General features: G+C 39.2%; 1 protein-coding gene across 1 annotated transcript in view; it reads right to left on the reverse strand.

The window, feature by feature from the left end:
• Nucleotides 1-22177, reverse strand: part of CLASP2 (cytoplasmic linker associated protein 2) — a 164555-nt gene that overhangs the window by 118075 nt on the left and 24303 nt on the right. The window contains exon 7 of the mRNA XM_029938780.1: nucleotides 14441-14511. Within this exon, the coding sequence (XP_029794640.1) occupies nucleotides 14441-14511 (71 nt within the window). The remainder of the gene's footprint in view (nucleotides 1-14440; nucleotides 14512-22177) is intronic.

Here is a 22177-nt window from a genome sequence, read left to right on the forward strand (position 1 = left end):
ATTCATTTTGTATCCTGTTACCTTACTGAATTCATTTATCAGTTTTAGCAGTGTTATAAAGTCTTTCAGGTTTTCTATATATAATAGCATGTCATCTGCAAACAGTGAAAGTTGACTTTTTCCCTACCAGTCTGGATGCCTTTTATCTCTTTTTCTTGGGACTGCCAGTACTATGTTGAATAAAAGTGGTGAGAGTGGACATCCTTGTCTTGTTCCAGAGTTTTGGAGAAGAGTTTTGTTTTTCACCACTGAGTATGATGTTAGCTGTGGGCTTTTCATATGTGGCCTTTATTATGTTGAGATATGTTCCCTCTAAACCTACTCCATTGCGTTTTATGAAAAATGGATGTTGTACTTTGTCAAATGCTTTTTCTGCATCTATTGAAATGATTTTTTGACCTCTTTCTTGTTGATATGATGTATCGCACTGACTGATTTGTGAATACTGAACTACTCTTACATCCCAGGAATAAATCCCACTTGATCATGTGAATGATTTTTAATTTATTGAGGAATTTGATTTGCTAACATTTTGTTGAGAATTTCTGCATCCATGTTCATTGGAGATGTTGGCCTCTAGTTCTCTTTTTTGTAGGTCCTTATCTGCTTTTAGTCTCAGGGTAATGCTGGCCTCTTAGGAGGGATTTGGAAGCTTTCCTTCCTCTTGTGCTTTTTCTTGGAATAGTTGAAGAATAGGTTATTAACTCTTCTTTAAATTGTTTTGTCTTGGGGCGCCTGGGTGGCTCAGTCAGTTGAGCATCTGACTTTGGCTTAGTCAGGATCTCGTGGTTCTCAAGATCAAACCCTGTGTTGGGCTCTGTGCTGACAGCTCAGAGGCTAGAGCCCGTTTCGGATTCTGTGTCTCCCTCTCCCTCTGTTCCTCCCCCACTAGCACTCTGTCTCTTTCTCTCTCTCAAAAATAAATAAAGGTTTAACAAAATTAAAAAGAATTGTTCTGTATTTTTACATTCATTTGGTAGCAAAATCTAAGCTGGTTTGAACTCAGTTTACAGCACAACATGTGAACTGACATGAAGTTATTTTTTGTCTTTAACTCATTGTGAACTTGCATATACTTAACTGTAAAAATATTAATGTGCTTGATTACAAGGTACAGCCCAAGACACAGTTGCTTTTGTATGATATATGGTTTATGGTCACTGCTTTTCTAAAATCTGATGTGTTCAGAATTCCAAAACATAGCTGGTCCCCAAGGTTTCAGATAAGAAATTGTAAATTCATATTACCATAATCAGAGTCCTTCTTTTTTCCTTTTTCCCTTCAAAGGAAAGACATATATTCCAATGGCTATTCAAACTTTCCACTTCACTTCTATGGGTACGTATATTCCAAAACCTGAAATTCCTACCTCTTAATTCATATAAGGATGAAAACTGCTCCATCTTTACATGCCAAACAAAAGATCAAGCCAAAACCATATACCATATCTCATTTAAAAAATTCATCTTGTATGGCTTTTCTTCAGTAAACCAACCAGTTCAGAAAAAACCCATAACACCAGATTTTCGTGCACGAGTATACTGTTACATAGTTTTACCCTCTTACCTATCTAACAATGACCATGGTCATATTTAACAGCTAAATTAGCAACTGAGATTAGGAAACAATAAACACTAAGACAGTACTAATGGAGGTCTCAGAAACTCAAACCCGTTTAATCATGAGGTCTCAGAAACAAAAACATGTTTTGCGCTCCCCACTGTGCTTTTACAACAGAATACTTCCCAAGGCTTTCTTCTGACCTCACAGGTCCCTCTGGCTCAGTCCCTTCTCCTTTATCCAACCGCTAAGTGTTGAGTATCTTCCTTCTCTCCAGACTACACACTTTCTAACTGCCTCCATCCATTCTCAATAGTTTAAAACCCCTTCTACAGGCTGACAACTCAGAGATTCTTGTTTCTAGCCTATCTCACCTCTGAATACCAGACTTACGTATTCAACTGCCCTACTAAACATCTTCCCCATGGATATCTCAAAGGCATCTCTAATTTGACATACATAATGTAACACCAACACCATCCTCAAACCTGTTGTCCTCAAGTCTACTTCTATTCCAGTAAATGAAATCACTATTTAGCTGCACAAGCTCACAATATAGGAGCCCCATTCCAAGTTCTCTGCCCTCATCTATCAGTAGTTCTTGTGCCTAACTCCAAGTTATATCTCAAATGCACCCATTTCTCTTTATTTCTGCTGCCACTCCTAATCTAAGACTAGACCAGTATCATCTCTGCCTACACTGCTGCAACAACCTCTTAACTGGTTTCCCTGGTTCCGTTCTTGACCTTCCAAACCCCAAAGTAAACAATGGGATCATCTAAAAATGTAATCTGGACCAGTGGCTGCTGAGACTGTTAAGTGAAAGGCTGGTGGGGAACTTTTTAAGAATAGATCAGGCTGGTAACGCCTGACCCGCTGTTGTATATTAATATCACACACAAAAAGACAATCAGGCACTGTATTGGTTCTGACAAAACACACAACACCGTTTCTAAAAATGTGTGTCTAGAGGCCCCCTGGGCAGCACAGTCGGTTAAGCGTCTGACTTCGGCTCAGGTTCTGACCTCACACGTGGCTCATGAGCTCGAGCCCCGCCTCGGGTGAACCCCGCTTCTCTCTCTCTCTCTCTCCCTTTCCCTCTCTCCCCATCATGGGATTCTCTCTCTCTCTCTCTGCCACTTACTCACTTGTGCCCCCCCAATATGTCAACTTCCCCCCCGCCGCAAAAAAAAAAAAAATTAGACCTGATTCTGGTCAAGCCATTAGCAGAATTTAAATATTCAGGAAATAAAGGGGGCATAAAAACCTTAAAAAACAAAAGCATAAAACCAACATGGCAATGTGATCATCAAAATCTAGTATGTGGGAAAACTTTACCTGATAGATGTTTTTTTCTTCAACAAAAAAGTGGCAAGAGAAGACCATGAGGGACAACTGCTCTAGGTAACTAGAGCCCTAGGTGACACATCGACCAATGACAATGGTGAACCTTGTCTGAATCCATATTCAAACTGTAAAAAGATGCTTAGGAAGCAACTGAGTAAAATCTGAACACTGAATATTTGATACTAAGGGTTAACTTTTTAGATGTGAAAATTGGTTGTCAATTAAATATTTCCTGGTAACAAACAAACAAAACCCATCTTTTAAAAAGTACTGTAATTGTCTTTTGTGTGCACGTGTGTCTACACACACTCCCCGGCGCAGCATGGCAGGCCGGGCTAGGGGCAGGCAGGGAGGGACGCAGATGAACACAGACTGGCTATGTACTGATAATTTCTGGACAGTGGGCAGTAATGGAGGTTTGTCACAATATTCTCTCTTTTTGGGTATGTTTGAAAGACCTCCTTAAAAGAACTATTATCACTTGAATCACTTTGCTTGCTTGTTTAAAACCCTGTGATGGAACCCTAATATAAAATTAGAAGCAACATTATAAAATGACAGAAAACGAGGCAGGGCAAAGTATGTGAAATCAGCACCCAAAAGACAGCAACAAATTCTTATAAAATGCAAATTAAAAGATAGAAAGCTTTTGAAGAATAAAACCACAGTAAAGCTGCAACTCCTAATTCCCAGAAGCAGTCGGAGACAGCAATGAGGACTGGCCCAGCTCCCTTGTCGGATGACAGGGACGTGACAGTCTCTGAGCCAACAAATACAGGAGTGATCTGCAAGGAACTACTGAGAATCTATGAAATGGTTCCATCATTTAGCTCTTCCCATGCCCAACTCAGAAATCACAATGTTTTATACATAAGTGTGCACTGTGCATGCTTACACATGGGCATGTGTGTGTGCCTGTGTGTGTGTACACACACATACTTCTCTAAGAATAGAACCACCAGAAAAGGGAAAAAGGTTTAGATAAAGCTTTATAGAACAGACAAAATAAAGGACTATGAATCAACGCAGGAGGTTCAACATCTATTCGACTGGTTAACAATTCCATAAGGAGAGACTAAAACTAATGATGGGGAGAAACTTATAAAAAAATAATAGAAGATTTCTCATAGCTAAAGAAAGTCATAAGTCTTCAGAAGTAAAACAGTAAACACTTAAAATATATTCAATTTAAACTAAAACAGAAACTTTCAGGAAAACGACTAGAAATTAAAAATCCAAGTGCTTCAAAATAAAATAATGGCCAAATTTTAATAGTCACATAAAGATGCTGTGCATTCAGCAGCACAATCTTAAATTAACAATTTTATTTGTAAAAAATAAAGTCCATCTTATATAAAGGTTAAAAGAAAAAAATTTGATAAAGTCTCATAGAATTTCTAGGAAAGTATTAACTCACTAGTTAAAAAATCTACTTGAAGTCTTATACCCTTTTCTTTACAGAAGCCCATTAAAACTTTAAGACCATGGGGTACCTGGGTGGCTCAGTCGGTTAGGCCTCCAACTTCAGCTCAGGTCATGATCTCATGTTCATGGGTTCGAGCCCCGCATCGAGCTCTGTGCTGACTGCTCAGAGCCTGGAGCCTGTTTCTGATTCTGTGCCTCCCTCTCTCTCTGCCCCTCCCTGCTCATGCTCTGAATCTCTCTGTCTCAAAAATAAATAAAAACATTAAAAAAACATTTTTTTAACTTTAAGAGCTTTGATAGTTCAATGAAGTTAAGAGACAAACAGAATTTAAACCATCACTTAGTGTTAATAAAATTAAAAGCAACATATTTCATGATAACCATAATATCAAGTATGTAATAAATGAGGCTCAAAATAAGGTTTATTTAGAACCATTGTAAAAACCACGTTGGCTAAATTTCCATGACCACTTCAGCTGGTCATAACAGCTGTCAAGAGCGCCAACTATACATTCTACATGTACCAAAAAAAAAAAAAAAAAAAGGTAAGCCTTTCTTGACGATTCAGGTTCATGAGCAACATCGTGTTGGAGGATCTGTTGTTACCGGTGCCCCAAGCCCTTGCACCCAGACGGGTAAATGGAGTCTGTTTCAAGAAGGCGAAGATTTTCGACCTCCGTGCCCATTACTACTGCCTATATTGCTGCAGATCCGAACTTTTATCCCTTGTAGTTTACTTTTTACTCCTTACAGACTCTTTGTTTTTACCATTATCACTGCTCCTAGGGAAAAAAGTGTGGCCTTTTTTCCAGTAAATTAAAGGCTTGCTTTCTTTCAGTGATTTGTATTACTCAATTCGAGCACAGAATATTCAAGGGGGCAGCAGAGGAGAGAAGAATCCAGCACTGATTCCTGCCATGGTTCCCACCCGGGGGATCCGTGCTGATAGGTCAGTTTGGAGTGGTCCAGAAGGCTTACCTCTAGTAAAGTCAAGGTTATATTATCACTTGTTATATTATCACATGGTCTTTTAAAAGATTCATGTTTGGAAAAATAGACTGTGTTGAGATGCTGTGAGTGTAAAAACAGTCTATTTGCAACAAAACCTTATTTCTTTCCAGCCATCCCGCAGCATAACAACAAAAGGCCAAATTCCTCTCCTGAGCGTCTGAGGCGGATTGCAGGGCTCCGCGCCACATAACAATCCCACAGGTTTTTAACTCTGTGCAGCCTGACTGCCCCGAGCTGCCTCGCAATCATCTGACCACTTGGTTTTATATTCCTGGATAAAGAAAGCTAAACAGAAAGGCACGTAAGAGACACCCTCAGCAACTCCTCACTTGATAGTCACTACTGTATCTCAAAAATCTTAGTTTGCCTACAAAGGAGACTGCTAATAAAATCTTTCATATGGTCTTAAAGTTACGCTTATGTAACATATATTTAATAGATAAGAGATTGATAAACAGAATATGTAAACTATCAACAACAACAAAGTCAAATAACCAGAAAGTTGGCTAAGGATTCTAGGATGCAATCTACAGGAATGGAAATACAAATAACCAAACATTTGATCAACCTTATCAGACAGCAGAGATGTTTCTAAAAGGGTGAGATATTTTCATCCATTTGACAGGCAAATTTTAAAAACAGTAACAATAGCGAGGGGCACCTGGGTGGCTCAGTCAGCTAAGCCTCCGACTTTAGCTCAGGTCATGATCTCATGGTTTGTGGGTTCGAGCTCCACATCGGGCTCTGTGCTGACCGCTCAGAATCTGCCTGCTGTGGATTTTGCGTCTCCCTCTCTCTGCCCCTCCCCCACTCTGTTTCTTTCTCTCTCTTGAAAATAAAATAAACATTAAAAAAATTAAAAAGTAGTAACAATAGTGAGAACTGAAAAGAATGCAGGGCGGCAGGCACTGAAGGTAGAAATGTCAGTGGTAAAGCCTCTTTTGGAGAAAATCAGCTATAACTAACACAATTTGAAATGAATAAAAACCTAGATCTAGAAATTCTGCTTCTAGAGTATTTTAAGAAACATATACATATATGTATGTATACATATATATGATTTATAGAAAGGTATTTCAGAATTATTTAGAAAAATTATACGTGATCAAACAACTTCAAATTCTTTAAAAGAAAAAAATGGTTATGATACATCCATACTATGAAATATTATGCAACAGTTCAAACAAACAATACGCTTTACACGTGAGGACATTCCAAAAAAAAAAAAAAAACTCTATGCCACACTGAGTAGACATAGCAAAAGGCGAAAATACTTTCAGAACAGTATCATTTACATAGACGGAGTCAAAACAAAACCATTTATTTTGATTCTTAATATGCATGTAAGGCACAGTACAAGGTATGCAAAGGCAAACACCTAACAAAAGTGTTCATGTCTCTTTGTACCTAGGTTCAAGGTGGTTCTGAGAGGAATTTTTACTTTATCTGCATAGTTTGGATTTTGACAAGAAGATATTTCTGTTCATTAAAATGAAAGAACAAGAAACCCAGATTAGAAAGAGCATAATCCATTTGTTATACATGGTCACGTGATAGTGAGGTAGAAGTATACTATATGTGAGAAAGAACAGCATACGGAGAAGTAAACATGAACAAATCCCTAGATAACCTGTTACTACACATCTATACTATTGACATTTCCCATTTTTATTCATGTTTTTAAGTTTCTTATTTTGAGAGAGAGAGAGAGAGAGAGAGAGAGAGAGAGAGCGAGCGTGTGAGCGTGCACACACACACAAGCTGGGGAGGGCAAAGAGAGAGGGAGAGAGAACCCCAAGCAGGACCCCAAGCTATCAGCACAGAGCCCAATGAGGGCTGGAGTGGGGGGGTGAACTCATAAACTGTGAGATCCTGACCTCGGCCAAAATGAAAGGTTGGACACTTAACTGACTAAGCCACCTGCTGCCCCTTTATTTTTATTTTTAAATTAGATTAAAAAAATTTTAAAGTAAACTCTATGCCCAGTGTGGGACTCAAACTCACGATTCCATGATCAAGAGTCGCATGCTGCACTGACCGAGCAAACCAGCTCCGCACCCCGCCCCCGCCAGACTTCCTATTTTTAAATAAAGGTGCATTACTGTATTAATAACATACAGTAAAAGTATTTCCATTTTGAATAACAGAATGAGCAGGAAGGTTACCCTCCAAGCTTTATAAGAGGCTGTTACTTCAATTTTTAAAATCAGTTCATTCTTAAATAGTCTGAATGTATTTATGTATTGCTTGAAAAAAGAAAAATTAGCCACCGAGTCTCTGTTTAAGAATAAAATTTAAAAAGGGAAATAAAATCAGAATACAGTACAAACCAAAAGCAATATTTGGGGGTGCCTATAAATTGATTTTAAACATAAATATATAAACATTCAATGTCCTTAATTATATGAGAAATTATGAATTTTGATGGATTTTGCCTTAAAACTTTGTAGTTAAAATTATTTCTAGAAGGACATATAAAACAGTTACATAAATTCTTGGAATAAACCATTACACTATCAAAACAAAATATACTATCGTATTTCCTTAACATGTATGTAAGAGTTCAAATGGCTATTTACCAACATTATCATTTTGTATCTTCGCATCCCATTCATTCCTCATAGTCCCAAGGGGACAAACTCCGGGGGGAGAGGAGTCATTATATTGTCATAAGGAAGAAAAAAACTGTTAGAGTTAAAACTTCTGAATACAGACCAGTCTTCCTTAAGAAGCTAGTGGAAAACACACAGAATATTTCTGAGGAACTTTGAATTCCCCTTCATCCACATCTCTAGTATTGTGAGATTATGAAGTGTACCTCTAAGCATCTTAACAAAAGCTTTAATAAGGCAAAAAACCACAGTCAAGTAGTGTTTTGAAAGACAATACCAAAAGCAACTTGAGGTTCTAGATTCGGTTCTGGTTTGCTCTCTGTGCCTACATGCGGAACTTAACATATCAGCAAGCCTCAGTTTCCCAACCTGTGAAATGGAAATACCAAGATACTCTGTACACATCATTCAGTTATGTACCTGAGGAGTTAATGTATACTAAGTATACTAAAGTGCTTCGGAACACGATAAAGCACTATTGAAACATTTGTTAAATTACTCTTATTAAAATATAACACTGGCAAAATCAATATTTAATCAAATTATACCTGTATAGGATATGTAAAAAAACTAAGTATTTTCTAGAAAACTATTTAGTGGGGACACTGTCAAATCACAAGCATAATGATGAAAACAGTGTCTACGACAAGCCATTTTGCATCTTGAAACACTTCAGGACCACAGATTCCTACTTGTTGTCATCTGCCACAGGAGAGGGGACAGGCTCTCTAACCAAAGCTTCCTGCCCAAAGCTGTCATTCTTCCAAGGGCCGTATTCTCTCCTAACAGCTTTTGCACACATTCCATGTTTCGTCCAACATCCTTTCACGTCCACCACCCAAGACCGAGGGCTTGCTTGGGCTGCAGGGTAAAATGTCATGTTTGCGAGACGCTGTACGACGCATCAAGTAGAAAAGAATACTAAACGACAAGTAAGCACACATGTGCATGTACGCACACGACTGTACACACACGCGCGCGCGCACACACACACACACACACAAGTGTCCTTCATTCTTTAGGGGAGAAATGTATTTCTTACACGGCAAATGATCGTCACTTTCAAAGGAAGTGTCTAACACAAGCGTTAGAAGAAAATAAATCTTACTCACCATCTCCCATAGCCATTCAGATGGTCCAGGGAGCGTTATCAAACCAAGAGGTCAAACGGCACCGCAGATAAATGCAGCTGGGTGCCTACGCCACTGGGCTGGGCCTGCAGCCTGCAGCCACCCGGAGCACTGTGTGACCCAGGCCGCGCTGCAGCTCTGCACCGCAATAGCCAACAGCTGCTGCTCCACTTCAAAATAAAAGTCTGGGGTCTCGCTGAAAACCCTCGTCTATGCAGCAGAACCTAGCAGAGCTTGATCAAGATTATTCTTTGATTGCACATATGTGGCGACACACTGGTCCTGCTGCTTCTCCTTGGACTGGCTGCCTGAAATTTAATGCAGGAAAAGCTCTGGGAGCCAATAAATGCCATCCCGCTGGGGGACTCTTAATGCAATCATCAAAACACAAGGCATGTGCTCAGCAATCATTTTCTGCTTCTCTAAAGATATCCGTGTAATCAGTAGCAATCACATGATCCGATGGAGCCACGGATTTGTGCCTTTTAAGAAGGTTTTCATCCTTTTGTCATTACCTTGTAATGTTTACGACAGAAGCCTGCTACGAGGGCACACACAGGAATAGCCCAGTTTCCATGATTAACTGCTCTCATTATGCAGGAAGCATTTCTGGCTGCCGTAAACAAATCACGTCAAAGGCAGCCCATCAAAGGCCGCTCTGTGTGCGGACAGCAGAGCCACACGGAACAAAGCTTGCTTCTGCTGGAGCCGGGGCCTTGCAGTGCGCAGCTGCGGGACGCGGGGTGCCCTCCATCCGAGCCCCGCAACCATCGGCACATTGTCAAGCTCCGGGAAGGTGCTGAAGGCGCTGAGGCTCGCGGTCACGGCAGATACGGTTTAAAACCAGTCTAAGAAAAGGGCTGCTTTGCTTTTCACTAAACATAGAAAACACTAGACCTCAAGCTACCTTACTGCCAAGTACCAAGGTAATTTCAAAGCCGGATTTCTGTGCTTTGTTTTCCTGCCAGCCCCCAACAGCAATTCTGCTCCTAGCAACTGTTTCAAACAGAGAAGCTGGGAAGTATTTTACAATGATTTCACCCCAAAACTTCATTAGGTCCTCCACACCCGAGACAAATCGGAAGTACGCAGAGGTTTTTCACAGTGAAAGAGAAAAGACTTGCAGTCACGGCCACCAACACTGTTGATGTTTACATCTCAGAGTAGGAGACAGTCTAGAAAGCTCCATGACAACAGGCCCAGCCATAATCACAGGGAGCCTGCGACTCTCAGCCTTTTCCTTCCTCCAGGGTGGTACTGCCTCCTTCAAGCCTTGATCTGATTAATGGTAAACTCAGTTTCCTTATAACAGCAGAGTGAATTCCACCGTACCCAGGGATTCTGCCTAACTTACTCTGCAATATGAGAATTAAAGTCAGGCTTGAAGAACCCTCCAGATTAAAAAAAAAAAAAAAGTGCATTTCTTGCCTTCCTAAACTAAATGATATGCTCAAATCTCTGATGACATTATTTACTTTGTGTCTTGAGTGTGCTGAACTAATTCTCTAAAAAAAAATCAAGTCAAAGAATTTAACCAAAACTGAAATCAAAAGACTGCAGAGGGGCACTTGGGTGGCTCAGTCAAAGCGTCCAACTTCAACTGAGGTTATGATCTCCCAGTTTGTGAGTTAGAGCCCCACATCAGTCTCTTGCTGTCAGCACAGAGCCCGTTTCAGGTCCTCTGTCTCCCCCACTCTCTCTGGGTCCTGCCCTGCTCACTTTCTCTCTCTCAAAACATAAAATAAACATAAAAAAAGAGTATAGATATGGCATTTATGAAAGAAACCAAACACAAAAGCATGAAATGTAAAATTATACACCAAGACATGTGTAAGGGAGAAGAGGCAGACTAAAGAGAAAAAATTAAACAAGACTATTTCTTCAAACAATAAATAAATGTAAGAGAGTGTTAGCTCGTATCACTCCCAGCTCCCCACATCTCTCTCTAGCCTAAAACCCTTCTCCTCCCAGAGGTCTAGCGAAACTCCCAAAGCCAGTAACAGGGCCCTCGTATCGCGCGTCCTGCTCGCCCCTAGCTAGCATCACTGGGCTCCAGCCAGCCCTAACTCCTTTTCTACCTCTGGGCCTTGATGGTCACATTTTCCCTACCCAAAGCATGTCTCCTACCATTTATCCCATGACTAGCTCACTCTCATTTATCAGGTCTTAATTCAAATATGTCAATTCTCAGAGAGGCTTGCCCCACTAATTATGTCTAAAGGGGCATCACTGAGTTACTCACCATTTCCATGCCCTATTTACTTCACTCAATGACAGTTCAGACCTTCAGCTATAATGACTCTTAAAAAGTTATACCACCTTTATTAACAAATCCTCTGGGGTTTATTGTTTTTATTTTTGTCCATTTACTAAAATGAATTTTTCATCCCCAAATACTCTAAGTCAAAACACGAAGTGTGAGGTTTCATTATTACCATTTCAGGCAAAGACACACTAAAAAATGTTATTTACCACAGCAGTTTCTAGACTATCATATGGAACAAGTCTGAACTGAATGCCACGTTTGGGTGAACTCACAACCTGCTTTGTGGGTCTGTGTCCAGCAAGCCTTCCGGCCTGTTGTGCGCAGGGACAATGTGCACATGGTTTTGTGTTGAGCCTTGACTGCCCTAAATGCTTTCCTATTTTGTAATTTTAAAGTTTGAGGCTGAGTGCACAATTATAATAAGCCAATAAGGGCTGAAAATTTTGTAGGGAAAAATCATACAAAACTTTACAAAAAAGTATTACTTTGGGTACAAAATTTTTGCCCTCAAATCGTTACTTATAAAAACTTGTTTTCAGTGTTCAATGATGTATTTCTCTACCTATAAAAATTATTCAAAAATTACTCATGGGGCACCTGGGAAGATCAGCTGGTTGAGTGTCTGGCTCTTGGTTTGAACTCAGGTGATGATCTCATGGTTCATGAGTTTGAGCCCCATGTCAGGCTCTGCACTATGTCAGCGTGGAGCCCATCTGGGATATTCTCTCTCTCTCTCTCTCTCTCTCTGCTTCTACCGCATGTACTCTCTTTCTCTCTCAAAAATAAACTTTAAAAAACTTACTCACTATTCTTGGTTGGGATTACACAAACCATAATGTTAGTGGAAATAATTGTTTCACTTAATGGTTTCACTTATCGGTGAGGATTTTAGGAATAATTTAACTTCATTAAACAAAGGGTAGTTGTATTTCTTCCATTACCAGCTGTGATCACTGTGGACATTCGTCCATGGACTTGTTTATAATCTATCTCCCTCACTAGAGGGTGGGCGCCCTGAAGCAGACTTTGTCTTCTTCACTGTTGTGACAATATCGAATTTGTATTTTAAGATTATCCTCATTTCTGGGTAGAAAACAGACTGTGAAGAGCAAAGCCCGAACAGATATCGATTGCAGTAATCAGATGACTGAAAGTGGGGTTGTAACGATGGAGACAGAAAAACATTTCGGATGTGTCAGGATTTTAAAGGCACACAGATGAGGGGTCAATTCAGGTGTCTAGCCTGAGCTGCTGCCGGTGGTGGCACTGACTGAAATGGGCGACGGTGGGGGAAGGATGACACGTTTGAGGGGAAGGAAAGGACAGTGGGCTTCCCACTTCTGGACATGTTAATAAGCCTGAGATGCCTATTGAGGCCACAGGCTACCAAAACTAGAGCATAAGAGATGAATGAAGGCCACAGGACCATACATTTAGTTAGGAGTCAACAGCAAATAGTTCTCATTTAAAGCCTTTGGGCTGAATTACATTACTGAGAAAGAATACAGACAAGGTAGCGGAGAGATCTGGGCCCTGGGACTTGCCAACATGATAAATAGGCTTCCCTTTCCTAGTCTCTTCCCTTATTAACAAAGCCATTAAACTGTCAATGACAGAATTACACTGTCATCAAAAACATCCTGACCCATTTCTACATCCCACTGTGTTTGTGTGTATTAGACTTTAACATTCACATTTGACCACATTTGAAATATTCAGATGATAATTTCCAATACAAATAAATGCCAGACCCCAACTCCAAACCTCCTGTTTATGGAGAGATAAACAAAAGAAAAAGAAATGGGAGCTGTGAGAATAGAGAATATAAAATCAATTTCAAAGGTAACAGAAATAATGTCACAAAATATGAGACACCACTTTCAAAATAAGCCATATTCATATAATAAATATCTTAAATTTATAATATGCAAGATACTTTTTTTTTTTTTTTTTTAGAGTTGTAACCACAGAGTCTGGAGTACACAGAGGAGGGTGTGCTATAAATGGCATGAAAACACAGCCCTCCCAATCCAAGGAATTGTAACAACTATCATCTTCCGGCTGTTTCCGGTTTCTATGGAAATAGAAGGAACTGCTGGAAAAATAAGGATAAGGTACTTAAAACACCTTCTATTCAGAGAAGAGTGAGAAACAGCTGGCAGTCAGGGCTGGTAGCGCTGAAGTCAATTTACGCTTCTGGAACTAAATTTAGATCAGGGTAGACAATCTTTTTAGCACTAAACTCTCACTCCATCTGCCTTCCTGCAGCCCGACAAGGCTCAGTCTTGGTTTCATCCAGAGAAAAAGAACTAAATTATACTAATAACTAGTTTTGACCATACAACAACTCACACACCCAATTTTTTCCCCCAACATCAATTTACATTACTAAGCTAACCACATTCTCTTTTATAGGAACCCACTTTCTTATAATGGAAGAAGATATTCTTCACATATTTCGCTGATTATTATTTAAAAACTCAAGTCTAAGTAAACACCGCCCAATAAAACCAAACACAATCTAGCAACCCTACAAAAAGAAGAGCAACTACAAAATCAAATAAGTGCTACATAGTAACCAGAAACCTCTTTGAATGTCAGCCTGGTCTCATTCTGCGTGAGAAGCCAGAGATGACCATGCTGGCGCAGTTCCTACATCCATGTCACCAGTATCCTCACTGAGGGTCTACACGTGATAAAGCCCATCAACGCCACAACTTCTACTAAAAACAACTAAATAAAACAATTATTCTGGCAATAAAAAACATTTTACTCATGAAACATGTAAGGCAAGAGGGTCAATATTTCTTCAACTCAGAAGATACAAAAACTCGGGCAAATGAACAGTATCATTTTACACCTCTGACCCATAATTAAATTTTCAGTTGCCCCAAAAGAGTCAGAGGACAGGTAATGGTCAGCAGTATGTAAAGACTTTGTTATTATCTCCTAACTAATCTGCAAGCCACAAAATCTTATCTGCTGAATCAGTGATAAAACAGTTAACCTGAAAACATGTTTTAGTGTCTAAAACTTGACTAAATAATCTTAGAAATGTTTGAGAACTGGGATGACTTAATTATTCTTACCTTTGCAGACACTCAAAATCATACCGCCTGAATTTTGCACTTCATCAAATTTGGCAAAAATCATCTCTAATCTGGGAATAAAGAACACATTTTGTTTGTTTTACATACAGTTTAAATAGAATTTCCTTCACTATCTCCCTGAGAGAAATAAGGTCAGGGATTCAGCTGGTTCTACACAATGGTCTCACTCACTGGGAGAAAACACAAAGCCCGTCCCTCTTGAGTAGACAAGAAGCCAAACACAGGCGCATTTCCACACAGTTTCGCGTTTCCTCATAAAATTATTTCTTCAAACCCATTAGAAATCTTTTAGTTACAACCTCAGAATAAATCCACTCAGTCACCAAGATATCTTTAAAAAGTACATACAATCACGCAAAGGAAACTTAAGGCTAACATAAGAACAATGAGATATAAAATGTCAGAAACGATAGTAATGCAGGTATAACTGATAATCTGACATTTTCTCTATTAATCTGTTTTCATTTGACACCAATTCCATTTGTGCTTCTGATTTTATATTCAGAATTACTCTCTATACTTCTATTATTTCGTATTACAAAAGCAATGTACATTCATTATAAAAGACAGCCAGGAAATATAATTAGGAACAAAAGAAGAAAAAACCCAAAACACAATCCCACCATCCCATTTTTTAAACTGTTTGCTTTCTGACTGTTTGTGTGTATACACACACACACACTCTTCAGATCAAAAGGCAATCATGTTGACAGCACTATTTTTTAGTTCACTTTGCCTCTACTTTCCAATGTATCAGGCTATGATTTTATTCGCAAAGTTACGACTTAGAGATTTGAGGAAGAGGGCCATTGTCAAGTTGTTTTTACTTGTCAGATGTTGTTCAATGGCTCACGTTTGTTTTTGTCAAGTGTCATTTCTACAACCTTAGTTAAGCACTGGTCCACATTTTGCCATTTCTTATTTATAAACTGAGGATACTTTCTGTCTTAAAATATATATATATATTTTTTAGCTGAAAACCTAGGAACTTATCATAAGGAGATTTCTAAACCTTAACCTCAGCTCCTACCCCCATTAAATTCAACAAATAAAAATATTCACACATCTGGGGCATCTGGGTGGCTCCGTGGGTTAAGCCTCTGACTTCGGCTGAGGTCACGTCATGATTTCATGGTTTGGGAGTTTGAGCCCCACATCAAGCTCTCTGCTGTCAGCATAGAGCCTGCTTTGAATCCTCTGTCCCCCTCTCTCTGCTGAAATTCTAGAGAAATACAATGGTAATAGGGAGGGAAGGAGGGCCGGTCAAGGTGGAAGATAACACTCAAAGGTCTTTGGAGCTGGGCTGGGCTAGGAAAGATGCACAGAGAGCTTCTCTCATACCCTTTACTCTGCTCCAGCCCTCACTTAGCTGTCTACAACTACCCTGCTCTCTCTTCTAATTTTTTTTTTTTTTTTTTAGTTTTTATTCATTTAAGTAATCTCTATACCCAACGTGGGACTCAAACTCACTACCCCGATATCAAGAAGACACATGCTCTTCTGACTAAGCCAGCCAGGCATCCCCAGTCTCCCTTTCCTTCTAAGGCTTCTCACTTTACTAACTTCCATGTGGAACATTGGCATTTGCTTAGTATTTACTGAAAGAACTTTAGTTCCCTGTTTAAAATTTTATAAGGAGTAAGTTTGCACCTTCCTATATAACTTTTTAGTATTTTTATTTTGAGAGAGAGAGACAGAGATCAGGCATGTGCATGAGTGGAGTGGGGGGAGGGGCCGAGGAAGGGAGAGAATGTTAAGCAAGCCCCACACTCAGCTCAGATCCCAATGTGGGACTTGACCCCACAATCCTGGGATCATGACCTGAGCCAAAATCAAGAGTCAGACGCTCAACGGAGCAAGCCGTCCAGGTGCCCCTACACCTTACTATCTATTAAAAGAAAAAATTAAACATACTATAACTCTCTATGTGGCCCTCGCTGCATTGCCCTCTTCCTGGTCATTGTCTCAAATAATACAGAGCTCCAGTCAACTACTTAGCTTCTTCATAATGGACGATCACTGCACACATGAGGAGGAAAGAACAAGGGCAGAAGAGACAAGGATCTTTTAAGTAATTCAGGAAGAAAAAAATACAGAATTCAGTGGAAAGAAAATACAAAGAGGCCGGATTGTCCAAAAGGTTATAAACACAACTTACAAGGCCACAGAACAGAGGCCAGTAAAGCTCCGGGAAGGCTCCGACTCCGGAGAAGGACAGCGACAAGTCACATGTCAGTACAGAACCGGAAAAGCAACTCTAACCAGAGTCCATATTTAAGCTCAAAGTCAAAGTAACAAGTTTTGTTGTAGTTTTGATCTGTATTTCTCAGATGGCTAATGAAGCTGAGCAATTTTTTATGAGTTTATTGGCCACCTGCATTTCTTCTATTCAAATCCTTTGCCGGTTTTTAAAATTGGGTATCTGTCCTTTCATTGCTGAATTATAAAAGTTTTTTTACATATTATTTATATACTCAGGACATAAGACTTTTATGAGATGTAGGACTTGTAAATATGTTTCCCATTATATGAGTTTTCTGCAGATTCCTTGATGGTATTCCGTGAAGTCCAAGTTTTTTATTCTGATGAAGTACACTACATCTATTTTGTTTAGTTTGAGAGAGTGATCACGCGTGGGGGAGGGGCACAAAGGGAGAGAGAGAAAGAATCTCAAGCAAGTCTGTGCTGTCAGCACAGAGCCTGACACAGGGCTTGATCTCATGAACTGTGAGATCATGATCTGGGCTGAAATCAAGAGTCAGGTACTTTAAATGACTAGGCCGTCCAGGCTCCCCAGTATATTTATCTTTCATTTGGCTGCTTATGCTAATGCATATGTAAGAAACCACTGCCTGCAATTTTCTAAGTTTTATTGTTTTAGCTCTTACATTTAGTTGTATGATCCATTTAGAGTTAATTTGGGGGTGCAGTGTGAAAAGGCCCAACTTTCTTCTATTGTGCACAGAAATTCTGGTTTTCCAGCACCATTTGTAGAAAATACTATTCTTTTCCCATTGAGAGTTATTAGTATTTTTTGACAAAAATCAATGGAACATAAACATAAGGGTTTATTTCTAGACTCTTCTTTTGCACTGATCACAGGTCTAGTGCTATGCCATTATACACTGTCAGAGCTTATCTTTTTAAAAATAGTGGACATGGGCGCCTGGGTGGCTCAGTTGGTTGAGCGTCTGACTTCGGCTCAGGTCATGATCTCACGGTCCATGAGTTTGAGCCCCATGTTGAGCTCTGTGCTGACAGCTCAGAGGCTGGAGCCTGCTGCAGATTCTGTGTGTGCCTCTCCCCCTCTCTCTGTTCCTTCCCTGCTTGCACTCTGTCTCTGTCTCTGTCTCTGTCTCTCATAAATAAACATTTAAAGATATATATAATTTTCAAAAAAATTTAATATTCAATATAAAGTTAACTTTTGAGAGTAAATGCTAGTGGAAAGAAGGCAACAGTGGGACAATCATTTGAAGGAAGAAGTAAACCAAAAATTCATTCAGATTTTATCTTACAAAAGTTTTAGACTCTGATATAAACGGGTCCAGTATTTTGAAGAGTCAAACAGCACCGACAAAATAAAGAGGCCCTATGCTAAAAGGATAGGAAACACTGGGCGTACCTGAAGCAAAGCTCCCCATGCCTGTACCTACACGGGGTCCTTCCGGTTCCCTACTACCCAGCAGTGAAGCATCATGGGGAAGAATGACAGGAACACAGCACTGAGGACACAAGTGCAGACTGAAGTCAGAAAGCCTCAGCTTCTCACCAACTACCTGTCCCCGCTCTGGTCTCGGACTCCCGACCTGCCGAGTGACTAGCCCATTCAGAGGTCGGAGAAAGAAGAACGGACATGTTAGTAAGTCCTTGGCTTATTCCAGTAAGAACATCAGCGTCAGCTATCCGTGTATGATAAAACCTTTCCAGTTGATTCTGATGGGGGAGAAAAATCACATAAGGGGTTTTCCCTAACAACTGAAATTACTTTTAAAACATCTTAAGAAGAAATATTATACACCCATCTTACTTTGAGCATATGTGCAAAAATCCTAAGCACATATATGGACACTTAATTTATAACAAAAGGAACACTGACGAAAGACATTTTCAGTGAGGGGTGCTGGGGCGAGTGGACAACCACATGGAAAAAATGTATCTGAACCCCCATTCGTACCACTTTCAAGGAAAATACCACATGGCCTACAGACCTAAATGTGAATAAAACGTCAAGACAGTTACCCAGAGAATGTCTTTATGACATTAGGGTAAATAAAGATTTCTTAAACCAGGCACGAAAAATGTCTAATCATAAAGGAAATGACTGAAAACTACATGAAAATTAAAAACTTACATCATTAAAAGACACCACTAAGAAAGTAAAAAGGTGAGTCACAAGGTGAAAGAGGGTACCTGAAACAGACAGAGCTGACAATGGGCTTGCACCTAGAATATATTTTAAAAAGTTCTACTCCTCAATTTTTAAAAAATGACAGATCAGGCAAGAGACCTGAAAAGACATATCCAAGTTACCAGTAAGTACATTAAATAATGCTCTTTAGAAAGCATTTATTTCAGAAAAATGCAGATGGTAACACATACACCAGAAATCTAAAATTAGTAACAATAAGACTAATAATGCCAAATATCAGCGAAAATGTACAATAATAGGAATTTGCAAACAGTGCCAGTAAGAATATAAAAGGGTAAAACCACTCTGGAAAACTGTCAAGATCAAGTACAGTGAAGATACCTAATAGCCCAACAACCCTACTCTTAGATACGATCTACAAGAATGAATGCAAAATGTACACCAAAAGACATGCACAAGAATGTTTCTAATACCATGATTCAAAAGAGCTACATGCCGAAAATAACCCACAAGTCCATCATTAGTACGATTCATAAAGTATGACCTATTCATAAAATGGAAAACTATATGGTAATGAACACAAACCAACTGTAGTCAGATCCAACAACCCAAATGAATTTTAAAAAAGCTAACTGAAAGAAGGTAGACACAAAAGAGCACATACTATATGATTCCATTTATATAAAATTCAAAAACAGGAAAAACTAAACTAAGGTGATAAAAACGAGGATCATGGTTACTTCTGGGAAGGGCAGAAGAGGCAAGAATTAAAAAGGATTTGGGGAAGCTTCTGGCTGATTAGAATGTTCTACTTTGCCACCTGTGTGGTGGATACACGGGTGTACTCACTTTGTGATCATTTACACGGCTCCATACTTATAAGTCACATATTTTTCTATTATGATGTCATACTTGAATAAAATTATCAAATTATTGGGGCATCTGGGGGGCTCAGACGGTTAAGTGTCTGACTTCCGTTCAGGTCATGATCTCATGGTTAGTGGGTTTGAGCATCGGGTTCTCGGCTGACAGCTCAGAGCCTGGAGCCTGCTTCGGATTCTTTGTCTGCCTCTCTCTCTGTCCGTCCCCTCCTCATGCTGTCTCTCTCTCTCTCAAAAATAAATTAAAAACATTAGAAATTTTAAAATTATAAAATTATTTAATAAAAAGTAATTTCAATATAAATTTTTAATTTTTTATGTTTTATTTTTGAAAGAGAGAGACAGACATGGTGCAAATGGGGGAGGGGCAGAGAGAGGGAGATGCAGAACCCAAAGCAGGCATCCACGCTCTGAGCTGTCAGCACAGAGCCCAACATGGGGCTTGAACCCAAGAACCTTGAGATCAGGACCTGAGCTGAAGTCAGCGCTTAACTGACTGAGCCCCCAAGGCATCCCTAAGTTTTAAAATGTATATAATGTGATATATATACATAACATATATACACATACTCATACATGTAAATATATTACATTAACATCATTTCTTTCATTCACATAAAAATATAGACTACGCAAATGAAACTGTTAGCTCTGGAAATAGAAAATGAGTAAGTACACATAATAATGCATATTTCATGGACAATCTTATTACCAAAAAAAAATTGGTACTGGAAAAAAACTACAGGGTACGAGAGACAGCCAGGTCCGTCCGATGAGACTTATGATAGGGGAATATGCCGCCACCTCTCGAGTGGCCTGGCTTCTCCTGATACCAGCCTACACCACCAGAAATCTACCAAGTCCCCAGACCCAGCGTCCAAGTTATAGGGCGTGAGGACAGAAGAATGTATTAGACCATGACCACTGGACAAGAATTAGCAATACTCAGAATACAGGAAACTTTACAGACACTGCCTGGATTATTGAACAAACAAACACAAGTGTCGATAAAGATTTAAAAAGACTTGTAAGAACCTATCAGCTAATTGTTGGCCTTCATTTGAGTATTGGTACAAACAAAAATATAGACACATAGTTATGATGTTTATAAAGCAACTGGAAATGTGTTTTGGGGGTTTTTTGAACCAACTGGAAATGTGAATGCTGACTGGATATTTGACTTACAGAATTATTTGCAAAACAAATTTAATTTGTGATGATGGTATTATGGTTTTGATTGAAAAAAAGCCACTTTTTCAATTTAGAAATATATTGAATAATTACAGATGACACATTATGACTTGGGATATGCTTAAAAGTAATACAGGACAAAATCAAGTAGGTAAGAGTATAACATACAAACTGGCCGTGAGTTGTTAATTGTTGAAGCTGAGTAATGGGTACGTGAAGGTTCATCATACCACTGCCTACTTTAGCATGTTTGAAATTTTCCATAACAAAAAGTTAAAAAGAAAAAAACTTTCAAGCCTACCTTAAAATGGGGACTAAAATTTGATTACAAAAACACTTAATTAAAATATCTTTAAAAAAAATTTTTTTTAAGTTTATTTATTTATTTTGAGAAAGAGAGAGAGAGACAGAGACAGAGAAAGGCAGAGAGAGAGGGTGAGAGGGAATCCCAAGCCGGTTCTACAATGCCAGCACAGAGCCCAACGTGGGACTTGAACTCAGAACCATGAAATCATGACCTGAGCTGAAGATGGATCCTTAACCAACTTAGCCACCCAGCCACCCCTGAAATAATATCTTTAGTAAAAACAGAAACTCAGAGAAGCACTAAAGAAAAAAAAACCTTGGAAAAATTATTCTGATATATGAGAAGCTTATCAATGGGATTTTTACTGATCTGATTGATGCTACTCAACTCAGATATTCTTAATTTTCTTTTTATTTGACTATACTCTAAGAGTAGTGACTTGGGGCGTCTGGGTGGCTCAATTAGTTAAGCATCTGATTTGTACTCAAGTCATGATCTCACAGTTTGTGGGTTCGAGCCCCGCATCAGGCTCTGTGCTGACACCTCAGAGCCTAGAGCCTGCTTCCGATTCTGTGTCTCCCTTCTCTTGCTGCCTGGTCTCACACGTGCGTTTTCTCTCTCTCAAAAATAAACTTAATTATCCAGTATCTTGTACAATAACTTTCAACAGAAAGTACTAAAAAAATATTTATTTAGTGAATGGATTAATATTTTTACTATATTCTTGCTCAAGCATCTTCCACACACTGTAATGATTATTATTGCCTGGTATAAAAACAGTTTACCTGAAGAGGTATTTAATTACATATTAAATAATATAAAAGTATATAACTGGTATCCAAAAAAATTAGAATTTCTCAGAAACTTTTAATTTAATTTTATTTTTTAAATGTCTATTTTTGAGAAAGACGGGGTGGGGGGCAGGGAGAGGGAGACAGGACCGGAAGCTGACTCGGCGCTGACAG

The sequence above is a fragment of the Suricata suricatta genome, chromosome 5 (genome assembly GCF_006229205.1).
Source record: "Suricata suricatta isolate VVHF042 chromosome 5, meerkat_22Aug2017_6uvM2_HiC, whole genome shotgun sequence".
In the NCBI taxonomy this organism is placed as follows: domain Eukaryota; kingdom Metazoa; phylum Chordata; class Mammalia; order Carnivora; family Herpestidae; genus Suricata; species Suricata suricatta.